Below are 14,952 nucleotides of genomic sequence, written 5' to 3'. Positions count from 1 at the left end.
ACAGGCTCAGTAGTTGTGGCGCACAGGTTTAGTTGCTCCACGGCATGTGGGATCTTCCCGGACCAGGGCTTGAACCCGTGTCCCCTGCGTTGGCAGGCGGATTCTTAACCAGTGCGCCACCAGGGAAGCCCCCTTTTACTTCTTTTGTGTGTATTTACCTAGAATATATATCTATGCACACACACACTTTGGGGGGAGGAGATAAATTGATTTTTTCACCTTGAACTGTATTAACATCTTGTCATTAAACTCCTGTAGCACAGTTTTAGTAACTACATAGCATTCCAGTGTGTACCCTTGTTCATTTAACTGAGCCCCTTTGGTTAGGCATTTCAGCAGTTTCAAACTTTTGCTATTGTTTATAATAGCAGTGATACTTACACAGTGAACCTCATTTTGTAAAATCTTTGCCACACTCATGATTTTATCATTAGAATAACATCCTAGTAGGGTTGGTATGGCAAAGTTTATATACGTATATCTTTTATTTTGGTAAAATACACATAAGATTTACCATTAGTGACATTTACTCCATTCACAGTGCCCTGCAACCATCACCACTGTCCACTTCCAGAACTCTCTTGTCCTAAAGGCAAACCCCATACCCACTAAGCAGTCACTCCCAAACTCCACCCTCACCCTTCCAACCCCCCAGCAACTACCAATCTGCTCTGAGTCTCATGGCTTTGCCACTGCGGACACTCAAGTAAATGGAATCATACAACCCCTACATCTGGCTTCCTTCACCCAGCATAACATTTCCAAGGCTCATCCATGCCACAGTGTGCATTTGCACTCCATTCCTTTTACTCCCCCCATTTTAAAAATTACTCCATTCCTTTTTGTGGCTGAATAATATTCCATTGCCTGGGCACCCCACACTGTCTTATCCATTCATCAGTTGGTGGATACCTGGACTGTGAACCAGTGCCACCAGTACAAGCACCTGCTTGAACACCTGCTTTCAGTTCCCCTGGGTGTACGCTTAGGAGTAGAACTGCTGGGTCACATGCTAATTCTATGCTTAACTTTTTGAGAAACCACCAAACTGTTTTCCACAGTGGCTGCACCACTTTTCAGTTCCAACAGCAATGCACAAGGGTTCCAATTGCACCACATCCTTGCCAACACTTGTTAGTTTCCGTTGTCGTTGCTATTATTATTATTGCCATCCTAGTGAGTGCTAAGTAGTATCTCATAATGGTTTTGATTTGCATTTCCCTAATGACTAATTTTGCTGAGCATCTTTTCATGTGCATGTTGGCCATTTGTATAGCTTCTTTGGGGAAGGTTATCTAGATTTTTGATGCTATTGAAATTGACCTTGAAAATGTTATACCAATTTCTCTTTAATCATCAGTATTTGTATGACTTTCCCCCAGAATTATTTATCTTTTTTACAACACGGTTAAGATTATTTTATATGTAAAATTTTATATCTTGTTCTTTTTATTTAACATTGTATCAAACATGTTTCCAAGTAATTCTGCTACTAAAATGTAAAATCTAGACCACTGCATACATGGTTTTCCTTATTTCCTGTGAGTCTAGACATATAGATTTAACTATTGTAAGTAACACTGCACTAAACGTGTTTTGCGTAAAGATGTGCCCACATTTTACATTATATCCTTAGATTCCCAGAAATGGAATAATTAGAACAGAGGTCTGAACAATTTTAAGAATCTTGAAACATATTGCAACATTAGCGCAATTTTGAAATAGAATTGAAGGCCTTGCCCTGGGAATTTGAAGGGTTGCATTTTAATACTAATACACCCCGTGAAACTGGGTCTGTCACTGGACCTTAGTTCACTTTCTATATCTCTAAAACCTACCTTGAATCTCCTTTCAGTATCTGTATCTCTAAAATCTTCCTTCCCTCCCTCTCAAGGCTATTATGGGAAAACAGCTTTCTTCTCCAAGCAGAGCATTGCTTTGATATTAATTTTAGCATTGTAAATATATTGATAAGAAAATTTTCCTACTGTAAAAACCCCAGAGGGGAAGGGACTGCCTGTCTTGAGTTCTTCCCATCAGTCAGAATTCTTTCGTAGTTACTTTAAAATTGCGTGGCACTTATTAGGTGCTGCCTAAGTGTGTATTAAATGAATGACTAAAAGCACAGCATGGGGGAAGTATAACTGGGAGAGGCTAGTGGTGGTTTTTCACATTTGATAACCTTGCTCTCTTTTATTTTCTATTTTTGTTTTTATTTTTTAATTATTATACATTAAAATTGACTTTCTGATATACAGTTTCATAAACTTTAACACATGTAGATTCATACAACCATCACCATAATCCAATACAGAACAGTTCCATCACCCCCAAAACACCCTCTCAGGCTGCCCATTTGCATTCACATCCTCTCCCACCCCAACCCCTGGCAACCACTGATCTGTCCTCCACCACTATGGTTTTGTCTTTTTGAGACTGTTAGAGAAACAAAATAATACAATATAATTTTTAACATTGTCTTCTTTCCCTCATCATGATGCCTTTGAGAGTCATCCAAGTGGCTGGGTGTATCAATAGTACCTTCTTTTTCATGGCTGAGTTGTGATCTAGTGTTCACTCATCCCCTTGTCCCGGGGGGGACAGGTCGTTTCCACCTTGAGGCAATTACAAACAGAGCTCTTCTAAACATTTGTGTACAGGTCTCTGTGTGTTCTTAAGTTTCTTGGGTAAACACCTAGGAGTGGAATGGATATGATAAATGTATGTTCAGCTTTATGAGAAATGACTAAACTGCTTTCCTAAGGGACCATCATTTTACATTCCCATCAGCGATGGATGAGTTCCACTGTTTCTTTTCACCAACACTTGTCAATACTTTTTATTTTTTGCTGTTCTAATAAATAAGCAATGATGACTCACTGTGGGTGTAATTTGCATTTCAGTAATGACTAATCATGTTGAACATCTCTTCTTGTGTTTACTTGCTGTCTGTATAACCTCTTTGGTAAAATGTCTGTTGAAATCCTTTGCCCATTTTAATTAGCTTGTTTGTTCTTACTGTAGAGTTTTGAGAGATCTGTATATATTTTGGATACAAGTCCTCTGTATTTGCAAATATTTTCTCCTAGTCTGTGTGGGTGTTTTGGTTTTGTTTTGTTTTGTTTTTCTTTTTCATTCTCTTAATGGCTTTCACAAAGCAAAGCTTTTAACTTTGATAAATTCCAAGTTATTTTTTCTTTTATCAATTATGCTTTTGGTGTCATATATCTAAGAACTCTTTGCTGAACTCTAGGTAACAAAGATCTTCTATGTTTTCTTCCAAAAGTTATATGATTTTAAGTTTTACATTTAGGTCTATGATCCATATAATCATGTGATTTTTCTTCTTTATACTGTCAACATGGCAGATTGCATTGATTTTTCAAATTTTGGACTTGTGTTACAAAACCCCACTTGGTCTTTTTATATATTGCTGAATTTGATTTGCTAATATTTTACTGAAGATGTTTGTGTCTATGTTCATAAGGGCTACTGGTCTGTAGTTTTTTCTTGTACCATCTGTCTGGTTTAAAGTATCAGGGTAAAGCTTGCCTCGTGGAATGAGTTGGGAAATGCCCCTTCCTCTTCTATCTCTAAAAGAGATTGTATAGAGTTGGTACTATATCATTTTTAAATATTCAGTAGAATTTGTCAGAGAAACCTAAAGATTTAAACAGATACTTGACCAAAGAGGATATACAGACAGCAGATAAACACAAGAAAAGATGGGCTTGGACATTTCCTTTCCAGAAAGTATTTAAGTACAGATTTAACTTCAATAGTTAAAGGAATGTCCAGGTTATGTATTTTTTCTTGGATGAGTTTTGGAAGTTTGTAGTTTTTCAGGAATTGGTACTCTTTATCTAAGTTGTCAAGTTTATGTGCATAGGAATTGTTCATAGTGGTCCCTTAATATTGTTTTAAATATCTTCTGTATCTATAATGCTATCCCCTTAAGTTTCTGTAATTGGTAATCTGTGCATTTAATTTTTTTTCTCTGTTAGTCTTGCTTGAGGTTTATCAATTTTATTAATCCTTTCCAAGAATCAGCTTTCGGTTCCATTGATTTTTTTTTTTCCTATTTTTCTATTTTCAATCTCACTGACTTCTTATTTCCTTCCTCCTGCTTGCTTGCTTTGTATCTAGTTAGCTCTTTTTTCTAGTTTCTTAAACTAGAAGTTTATTGATTTGAGACCTATCTCCTTTTCTAACATAAGCACTTGGTGCTATAAATTTCCCCCTCAGCACTGCATTATCTGCATCCTACAAATTGATGTTTTATATTTTTATTTTTGTTCAGTTCAAAATATCTTCAAGGGAGATTACCTTGAGACTTCCTCTTTGGCTCACTGAATATTTAGAAGTGTATTTCCTTCCAAGTGTTTGGACATTTTCCAGTTCTCTTTTTGTTACTGATTTCCAGTTTGATTCCATTATGGTCAGAGAACACAGTTTATATTTCATTTCTTTTATAATATTTTACAGCTTGTTTTATGATTCAGGATATGGTCCATCTTGTGAATGTTTCATGTGCACTTGGAAAGAATGTGTATTGAGTATTTTATAAATGAATCAATTAAAACAAGTCATTGACAGTATTGTTCAGTTCTATATTCTTACTGTCTGTCTACCTTTTCTATCGAATACTGAGGAGTGTTGACATTTTCAACTGTAATTGTGTATTTGTCTGTTTCTCCTTTCAGTTGTCAGTTTTTGCTTCATGTAATTTGAAGAACGACTGTTCATGTATAAGTATTTAAGGTTTGTTATGTCTTCCTGGAGAATGGACCCCTTTATCATGATGTAGTGTACGTCTTCATCCCTGAGAATCTTCCTTATTCTTTTTTTTTTTAATTTTATTTTTTGGTTGTGCCAGGTCTTAGTCGCAGCAGGAGGGCTCCTTAGTTGCGGCTCACCAGCTCCTTAGTTGCAGCTCGCAGGCTCCTTAGTTGCGGCATGCATGTGGGATGTAGTTCCCTGACCAGGGATCGAACCCACATCCCCTGCAGTGGGAGGCAGATTCTTAACCACTGCGTCACCAGGGAAGTCCCGAGAATCTTCCTTATTCTTAAATGTTGCTTTTCCACTCTTACTTTTACCCTACCTATGACATATTTAACGTAGGTTTTGTAGGGACCCTGGTGGTCCAATGGTTACAACTCTGCGCTTTCACTGCCGAGGGCATGGGTTTGATCCCTGGTCGGGGAACTAAGATCCTGCGAGCCTCACGGCACGGCCAAAAACAAACAAAAAAAGTAGATGTTATATCATGTCAATAGCACATAGTTGGGGTTTCTTTTATTTGGAGTGTTTAGGCAGTTTAATGTTGTTATTGATATGGTTGAATTTAGGTCTGTCGTTTTGGTATTTGTCTTCTGTTTGTTCTTTTTTTTTTTAAACAGGTTTTTTGTTCTATGTTTATTTATTTTTATTTTATTTATGGCTGTGTTGGGTCTTCGTTTCTGTGCGAGGGCTTTCCCCAGTTGTGGCAAGCGGGGGCCACTCCTCATCGCGGTGCGCGGGCCTCTCACTATCACGGCCTCTCTTGTTGCGGAGCACAGGCTCCAGATGCGCAGGCTCAGCAATTGTGGCTCACGGGCCCAGTTGCTCTGCGGCATGTGGGATCTTCCCAGACCAGGGCTCGAACCTGTGCCCCCTGCATTGGCAGGCAGATTCTCAACCACTGCGCCACCAGGGAAGCCCCTGTTCTGTTTTTTATCCTCTATTTTCCCTTCCCTGCTTTCTTTTGGAGTATCTGAACATTTTTTAGTATTCCTTTTTAACTTACCTATTCTCTTTTACTATATCTCTTTGTGTATGTACATATGTATGTGTATGTACGTATTAGTGATTGCTCTAAGAATTACAATATGCGTAACAGTCTACTTAGAATATCTTACCAGTTCAAGTGGAATGTACAAACCTTATCATCATATAGGTCTCTCTATCATCTCCCCTTTTTGTTATACTTAGTCTTATGTATTACATCTACATACACTGAATACCCCGTCAGACAATGTTATAATTTTCGCTTTTAACCATCATATTTTAAAGAGCTCAAAGGAAAAAGAATAGTCTATTACATTTACCCAGGTGGTTACCAGTTCTGTTGTTCTTCCTAAATTCCTGAAGTTTCAAGTTGCCCTCTGGTACCATTTGCCTTCTATTTAAAGAATTTCCTTGAGCAATTCTTTTAGAGCAGGTCTATTGGTGATGAATTTTTAGTGTTTCTTCATCTAGAATGTCTTTATTTCACCTTTCCTGAAGGATATTTTTACTGAAGATAGTATTCTTGATTTACAGTTCTTTTATTTCAGCAGTTTTAAAATGTTCTTATGCCTTCTAGTCTCCAAGCTTTCTAATGAGAAATCCACAACTCATTCAAACTTATTTCCTCTATGTAACGCACCATTTTTCTTTCTGTTCCAGATTTTTTGTTTATTAGTTTTTTTTTTTAACATCTTTATTGTAGTATAATTGCTTTACAATGGTGTGTTAGTTTCTGCTTTATGACAAAGTGAATCACCTATACATATACATACATCCCCATATCTCCTCCCTCTTGCGTCTCCCTCCCACCCTCCCTATCCCACCCCTCTAGGTGGTCACAAAGCACTGAGCTGATCTCCCTGTGCTATGCGGCTGCTTCCCACTAGCTATCTATTTTACATTTGGTAGTGTATATATGTCTATGCCACTCTCTCACTTTGTCCTACCTTCCCCTTCCCCCTCCCCCTCCTCAAGTCCATTGTCTACGTCTGAGTCTTTATTCCTGTCCTGCCCCTAGGCTCTTCATAACCTTTTTTTTTTTTTTTTTTAGAGTCCATATATATGTGTTAGCATCGGTATTTGTTTTTCTCTTTTTGACTTACTTCACTCTGTATGACAGTCTCTAGGTCCATCCACCTTGCTACAAATAACTCAATTTCGTTTCTTTTTATGGCTGATTATTAGTTTTTAAAAATGATACGTCTGAGTGTGGATTTCGTTGGGTTTACTTTGATGTTCAGTGAGCATCTTGAATCTGTAGGATTATGTTTTGCCAAATTTGGGAAGCATTCAACCATTCCTTCCTACAGTTTTTCTGCGCTGCATCCTTTCTGAGTCTTTGACTCAAATGTCAGATATCTGGAATTATCTTTCTTTTGGGTCCCTGAGGCTCTGTCCATTTTTTTCCAATATTTTTTCACTTTCTTTCAGATTGGGTAATTTCCATTGATCTTCAAAAGTTCACTAGCTCTTTTTTATGTCATCTCTCTTCTTCTATTGAGCCCACCAAGTGAGTTTTTTACTTCATTTTGTTGTTCTAAAATTCCCTCCTAGTTTTAATGTTTGGTTACACTTTCTAGTTTTCCATTCTTTTGAAGAGTGTTCACCCTTATTTCAGAGCATCTGTATAGTGGCTTCCTTAAAGTCCCTTAATAATTCCAACATCTGTGGCACCTCACTGTTGGCATCTGTTGAATGTCTTTTCTCAGGAGAATTGAGATTTTCCCACTTTTTGGATGCTGAGTATTTAGAAGTGCAAGCTGAGGAATTTTGGATTTGTATGCTGAGCAATTCTGTATTGCATTCTGGATATTTTGGATGTTTGAATACATCAGATTCTGGGTCTTGTTTAAATTAAATGTACTGGTGGAGTGGTACTTTGAATTCTGATCTTCTTGCCCAGTCTGCCTGCTACCATTTACTTTTCAGAGTCTGAAAATAGTTGTTCCATTCATTCTGTCCTGGTTTTATAGCTAAATTCAGTAGACTGCGTGGAGTATGCCTCCTCCATCTTACCTGGAAACAAACCTGTCTTGATAGGCCAATGAATTAAGCCCATAATTTATAAAAATTAAGCCTGTGGTTTTTATATAGCTGATCTTATCAATTTTTGACAGCTCTACCACATTTATGTTACTGAACATTCTTTTCCTTGTGTCACTGCCCACTGTGACACAGGCCCCTTATATACCTGGGCCTTTGGCTGTACTACACTTTCCTGTTGTCTGTCCTATTTCCCATCCCACCCAGTGACTAGTCATTTCCCTCTTATCTTCTTTCAGCCAAGACAAGGTTGGAATTTTCCAAAAGGAACTTTGTAGAGGAGGCAGGATGAAAAATAAACTCTGTGAATTTGGAGAGTGATAAGTCCAGCTCTGCACAGCACTGCCCAGCCTGGAGAGCCCTTGCATGTCCTTTTCTCACCCCTTAGAGACAACTAGGCCAGGCTTATTTTGACCCATTTCACAATTGAGTCAACAGGAACTTTAGGTATTTCAAGTGATCTCCTCCAGGTTTCTCAGTTTTAAGGAAGCAGAATTAGGACCAGGTAGATTTCCTGGCCCCAAATCTAATGTACTTACTGTAGTTTTGTGCCATAGTTTGACAACTAATGAGTCAATGATTTTGTGATTTGGCTAACCCAACTTACAGAACATTGGCCCTGTGCATTTTCCACAGCATGCTGTGGCCTGAGATTAACAGCCTGCCGCAGATCTTTGGATCTTCCCCTCAGCCAGGTGTGGGTGGCACCCACAATCTGGTAGGGTTCACAATTCTTCCCAGGATCTCATTTGTTTCCCCTTCCATGAGCTTCTATTAAATGTCTACTATAGTTCTGGTACAGCCCCAAGCCCATGAGATAGGAGAAGGAATAAAAGCATTCTCAGACTCCTGGCCCCCATGATCCCAGGGGGTCACCTGGGCTCTCTGAAGCTCATGGGGCCTGCCGGACAGCTTTAGGGTGAAGTGTCAGGGATCTGAGCTCACAGTGGTCTCCTTTCCCTCCAGTCCTCCAGGCCTCCCATGAGCAGGATAAAGAAGCCCTTACGCACTCCTTCCAGGAGGCCAAGGCGGCCCTGCAGGTGAGACGGGCTGGGCCGTGTCAGTCTCTGTGATGTGGCCACCGCACTATTATATTAGCTCAGGAGGACTTGGTCTGAGATAAGGGTTGGCCTGTTTGTTTTTCAAGGACCGTTGGGAGCATCTTGGAGACTTCATGGGCCTGGTGCCACAGTGTGATTAGAGCGATGGGTGGAAGCACAGGGACCCGTGGAAGCAGGAAAGGAGGTGTCCGACCCAGTCTGGCTGGTCAGGGGTTTCCTAGAGGGAGTGAGATCTAAGCTGGAATCTGAGGGTGGGTTAGAAATTTTCAGATGAAGAAGGGTAGGAAGAGTGCCTTAGGTAGGAAAAAAAAAAAAAAGTGTTTAAAGGCATGGAGGAAAGGGAAAAAATATAGAGTACCTGTGGAACTGAAACAAGTCCAAGATGACTGGGTATAGAGTATAAGTGGGAGATAGCTGAGGCCAGAGAGGGAGGCAAGGACCAAACGGTGGGAGTCTGTGAGCCATAGTAAGGGGGTGCACTATCCTAAAGGCAATGGCCAAGGTTCGGGTGGAAGAAATCCTTGGCAGGGGAGCAGTATGGAGACAGAAATGCACCTGGCAGCTGGAAGAGTGATGTGATGTTGGCTGCAGGGGAAGGCGTGTAGAGGGAGCAGTGAGAGAAGAGAAAGGGCAAGGACACTGAGCCTGGTTTGCATGTATTTTGAACGCCAGACTACCACCGGCCTTGAATACCCTGACATCGTCCCCAAGGGTATGGAGAGGTGGGGCTGTGTGTTTCGAGCAGTGGTTGAAGTAGCTAGAGCCTGCATTGTTGGGTGGAGCAACAACAGACTGAAGAACCCAATACTGACCCCTCCCTGTGGGGTGGAGAAGTCCACCTCCAGCCTTATGGGCCAGGGTTTCATCATTTCCATCCCACGCCCTTCTCCAGGAGACCACTGACAGACTGACCGCACAGCGGGAGGCCTTCCAGGCGAAGATGAAGAGGGTAGAGGAGTCCATCCTGAGCCAAGACTACAAGAAGCACATCCAGGTAGGCAGCAGTTCACCCGCAGCTTCTCCTTCAATCTCCAGGGAGGTCCAGGTCTGGGCAACAGGAAAGCCCACTCCCTCTTCAAGGACAGAGCTCAGACCTGACACTCTTACCTCCACAAGGGTCTGGAAGAAACAGTGTCCCCATGTCACTGAGGGGGAAGGTAAAGTTCAGAGAGAGGCATATGGGATGGTCAAGTGCTCAGGCTCTGGATTCAGAACTAGGTGCAAAGAGCAAACCTGCCACTTAGCACAAGCGACTTGACCTCTGTGAACCACGGTTTCCTCATCTGTGATGGTGTGAGCGCAACATGCACTACTGAATAGAGTAAGATCAAGCACATTAAGCACTTTCCATGGGCCAAGAGAGGGAGGTGACTTGTGAAAGTCAGAGTTGGGGGCAGAGTGGGTAGGAGGGAGGTAGCCTGTGCCCTGCTGCCCCCTCTGCCGGATGGTCTGCTGAGATCACTCTGTGTTCCTGTCTAGGAGTATGGGAGCCCCAGCCAGTTCTGGGAGCAGGAGCTGGAGAGCTTACACTTTGTCATCGAGATGAAGAACGAGCGAATCCATGAGCTAGACAAGCGGCTGATCCTCATGGAGACAGTGGTCCGTGGCTGGCAGCGGCTGGTGGGGGATGGTGGGGGGGGGCAGCTCATGCTTCTGCTTTCTGGGCATTTCCTCTGTCAAGTGTGCCCAGGGAAGGTACTCTGAGGAGGGCCCAGCCTGGTCCATACCAGCTGTGACCTGCCACCTGTGCTGGCCCTTGAGCCGCTGAGGCTGGTCTGGGTCCAACAGTGCCTCCTTGTCATCCGGGTCCTATACTTTTCTTGACGGCTCATGTTGCTGTCACTTGGGTGACACTGGGCAGGTAGCCTGGATAATCAGGAGGGGCTGGCAGATGTCACAGGTCGGGCAGGGGCTGAGGAAGAAGTCAAGGCTGAAAAAAAAAAAAAAAAAGTCAGACAGATATGGAAAGCCAGAGTCAGCAAAGACAGGCCTGGGCAGTGGTGGGCATTGGGGACACAGGTGGCTTTGTCTCCAGGAGAAGGGAGGCCTTCTAGGGGGGCAGGGGAGGCCTAGGTTCCCACCTAGGGTTGAATCCAAACGGATTATGTTACGTTGTCCTGGAAGAAGTTCCCTGTCCTCCTGTGTGGCGCACAACCTAAATTTTAAATCAGACCATCTCAGAGCTTCCCTATAAATTTTTTTCAACCATTTCTGTGGAATAGCATAACAGATACACTTACATTTTTGCACATTAGATACTTCTGACTTTTGGAGAACCAAAATACTCTTTCTCTTGTGAACTGATGGAGATTTTAAATAGTAGTGGCTCTCTTCTTTTTTTAATACTCATCTGGCAAAGTGAAAAGTTGGCAGTCCTGTGTTCACGCCTTAGCTGTATTGTTCCAAGCTGTATTGTTCCAAGTAATCTTACTGCTTCACGAAATGTGACATTTGGTCTCAAGTTAATCAGTGTTTTCAGTGACCACAGATAAGAGGGAGGTGACAGCACACATTGTGTCGAGTGAGGTTGGTGGCTTTCTGAGCTCGCTCTTATCTGTCACAGAAAGAAAAAAACCTGCTGTTGGAGGAGAAGATCACCACCCTGCAGCAGGAGAACGAGGACCTCCACGCCCGAGGCCGCAACCAGGTGGCTGTGTCCAGGTAGCTGCTCCCACCCCCCTCCTCCCATCCCCACCGCTTTTTTTTGTGAACTTCCAGTTGGGAGAGTCTCCAAGAGGCCCTGGGAATGGATTGACGTGAGCCCCATGCCCCAGGCCTGTCTGGGGAATGCGGCTCCTCTTTGCTTGGGGGGGGGGGGGGTCAGCAAAGGGAAATCCCAAGGGACCGGCTCTGCCTGGAAACAGAAGTCACAGGGCTGATTAATATCTGTTTGTCTCCATCCTGGCTAAGTGGGCTCCATGGGAAAGCCCAATCCAGGAAGGAGGAACAGGAAGCTTAGGGTTCAAGAGGCCAAATGAATGAATGAATCAGTTGTAAGGGATCAGTAAATGAGAACTAAGATCATGTGTCAGATGTAATTTGCTGACTACACATTATCTCATCTAATCCTCGTAATTACTCTAAGAGCCAGTCCCGTTATCATTCCCATTTTACAAATTCACCAAGAGTGAATACCTTGTCCAGAGTTACGCGTCTCAGTGGTGGAGCAGATCTGAACCCAGAGCTGTCTGCCTGTGAGGGCCACGCTCCTTGGTCAACAGCTGGAGTTGCCTTTTGCGGACAGGCAGACGGGGCGGGACGGGGCGGTGGGCCCCCGGGGCAGGCTTCCTGGAGAAGTGGGCTGGTCGCTGCGGTCGATGGAGACCCCGAGGGGCGGTTCCCCGCCGGCAACCCCGGGCTCTGTCTGTGTCCACAGGCAGCTCTCTGAGGACCTGCTTCTCGCCCGAGAGGCCCTGGAGAAGGAGTCGCAGTTACGCCGGCAGCTCCAGCAGGAGAAGGAGGAGCTGCTGTACCGGGTCCTCGGGGCCGACGCCTCCCCCGCCTTCCCGCTGGCCTCTCTCACCCCCACTGAGGTCTCCTTCCTCGCCACATAGGGCCTGGACCGCCGGGATGCTGTGGTCACAGCGCTCTCTCGAGGACTTGGCAGAGAAAACAGCAGGGGCCTCTTGTCCCTAGGAGGGGACCAGGGTGGGGGTGAGATGGGGAGCCAGGATGTGTGCCCGGTCAGCCCTGGGGGCTTGGGCCACGTAGACTCACCCACGGGGCTTCGGAGGCCCCTCAAGTTGGCGCGGGGGACAAGCAAGAGGAGCCCTTTCCTCCCTCCCCTTCTGTCTGTTCAGATCGGGGAGTTCTGAGGCTTTCCCCATGGGCAGCCATGCCACATTGGTCATCTGACCAAGAGGGGACAACCCCCGGTCGTAACTTGTCAGCTTTGAAGCTAGCTCACTTCCCGCAGCCACCCCCCAAGCCCCACTCCCACCCCGGCCTTTTCTCAGCCTCTGAACCAGTTGGGGGAACTGAACAGACGGCCCTAGTGTCCCACTCTAGGCTTGTCTGAAGTTTAGACTAGGGGCTGGGGGGCAGGGGAGGACAGGGGCCACATGCTGTGAATCAAACTGGGGAGGGTGAGTGGCTGGGAGGGGGGCTCTGGATCGGGCGTGGCACCGGTCCCAGGCCCAGAGTCCGGTCAGTCTAGGGGTTACCGGCAGAGCTGCTCCTCCTGGACCGGGCAAGGCTCACTGCCCGGCACTCCCGGTCCCTCAGCCTCAGTGCCATCGGGACACGGGGGCCACCTAGTGGATCTAAGTACCCTCGACAGCCAAGCTGGAACCTCATTCCTGTACCGATGAGGAAACCAAGGTGGGGAGTGGGACCCGCAGAGCCAGGACTAGGGTCTCATCTGGCATCCAGGTTTCACCTTATCGTACTTTTTCTTCCTCCCCAGGCTCTGGGAGGTCATGTCTGAGACTTGGTCTTTCTCCTCCTTGCTCTGACTGCCCCCCACCCTTACCAGTCCTCTCTTTCATTCCTGCTCTCCACTTAATTCCTTCTACCACCCCTGACCCCAGGCCCACGATCCTGGCCCTCAGCCTCCCCGTCAGTGCAAAGGGGTGGCTCGAATAACTAACCCTGGCAGGCCTGTCCAGTCCTGACTGTCTGTGGATTCAAGATTCTTCTCAGGAAGTGTTGGTCTTCTGGAAACAGTAACAATCCCGCCCCGTATAAGCATTTTAATTAAATGCTTTCATACACACCGCCCTCCTTGATCTGCAAAAGATCCTCAAAGCAGGTTCTTACCCAGCTTTAGCAGAGAGCAAACTGAGATCACAGGAGCCAATGGGCCTTGCCTGGGGTCCCCCAGCCCCCCGGACCATCACGTAGGAAAAGTCAACTCACAGGAACTGAGGTTTCCTCCATCATCCCAGACTGCCTTCTTCATTGCCCTAGATCTGGGCTTTAGCCATTTCTAGTTCTAGGGGTTCGGATGTGACTCTGTTTCTCCAGCCCTGGGCAAACAGGTTATCCAGGAGCCTTGGGGACAGCTCTGGAGTGAATCACACACATACTCCTTCCTGTAACTTTTCCCAAAGCCTGACTAGGATAGGCTAGTTCATTGGACGTTAATGGTCACAACCAAGAAAAGAATGGGTAGCCAAGTAATTTGGGAAACTCTAGGTTCACTCCAGTTAAACAGCTCTGCAAACTGCAGGATTTCTCAGAGCCTTTAATATGCTAACATGCACTGCATACTCCCAAGGAGGAAGCAAAGTGTCCAGCATCTCCTAAACATCTTTGACCAAGTTTCTCCCCCAACCTGAGCACTTCAGGCTGCAGAATGCACTTTAGAAAACATCGTTCTAATTGAGAGAGTTGAGGGCTGGAGAAGGGGCAGGTCGTGGGAAGTGGGGTTTCCCTCATGTAGCCCGTGGTGGTTGTGAGGAGGTGAACTGTGGTCCTACCCTCACCCTGGGGCAGGCAAGCTATGGAAAGTAAAAAACACACGATACTGCATTGATTTGGCCTCTGTTTTTCTGGGAGAGGGCGGAGGTGGGTCCTTACTCAAGGCCTCTGCTAGGGGCAGGGATCCTTGAGAAGTAAGTCCTGGGGCCTGGGGGGACTCACCAGCAGTTCTGGGCTCCTCCTCAGGTACTGGGGCCCCGCGGGCCCTGGCTTCACCCAGGCTTGGTATGGGGCCTGGGCTTGGCGTAAAGGCTGGCTCAAAGGCTGGCTGTCAGAATAGGGCGAGGCTTGGAGTGAGGCCATGAGGCTGAAACAAGAGGTGAAAGCAGTGATGGGCTGGCAGAGTGTAGGGGGTGAACGTGAAGGTTCTTTCTGCTCTGCAAGGGGCACCTCCTTGGCATCAAAACCACCAAGGTTCATACGATTACCTACCCCTGCTTCTACCTATTGCTCTACACCTGGATGCCAGGGAGCGGGTGAACACAAGGACACGGGTGGTAGCTGTCCCTGGGCCCTGAAGGTTCATGGCCTGGCAGGTGTCAATGCCAGCGTCCCCGGCCCAGGTCTCTTCCACATATAGGGTGTTCCCCGCATCCTACCTGGCTTTCCTGGCGTACCTGTCCACATCGCCATGGGCCTGCTCACTGACATTGGGGTG

The 14,952-nt window shown here is 45.3% G+C and overlaps 1 protein-coding gene across 1 annotated transcript in view; it reads left to right on the top strand.

Annotated features, from left to right (window-relative positions):
• CCDC69 (coiled-coil domain containing 69) overlaps positions 1–12,655 on the top strand; it is a 37,013-nt gene extending 24,358 nt beyond the window's left edge. Inside the window, exons 6-10 of the mRNA XM_007188741.3 lie at positions 8,779–8,852; positions 9,766–9,867; positions 10,353–10,472; positions 11,437–11,534; positions 12,250–12,655. Coding sequence (XP_007188803.2) covers positions 8,779–8,852; positions 9,766–9,867; positions 10,353–10,472; positions 11,437–11,534; positions 12,250–12,427 — 572 coding nt within the window. The 3' untranslated portion in view covers positions 12,428–12,655. The remainder of the gene's footprint in view (positions 1–8,778; positions 8,853–9,765; positions 9,868–10,352; positions 10,473–11,436; positions 11,535–12,249) is intronic.
• The last annotated feature ends 2,297 nt before the right edge of the window (positions 12,656–14,952 follow it).

Source organism: Balaenoptera acutorostrata, chromosome 2 (assembly GCF_949987535.1).
Source record: "Balaenoptera acutorostrata chromosome 2, mBalAcu1.1, whole genome shotgun sequence".
NCBI lineage: Eukaryota > Metazoa > Chordata > Mammalia > Artiodactyla > Balaenopteridae > Balaenoptera > Balaenoptera acutorostrata.
Note: the sequence above shows the minus strand (reverse complement) of the source record. Positions and strands in the feature narration are given on the sequence as shown.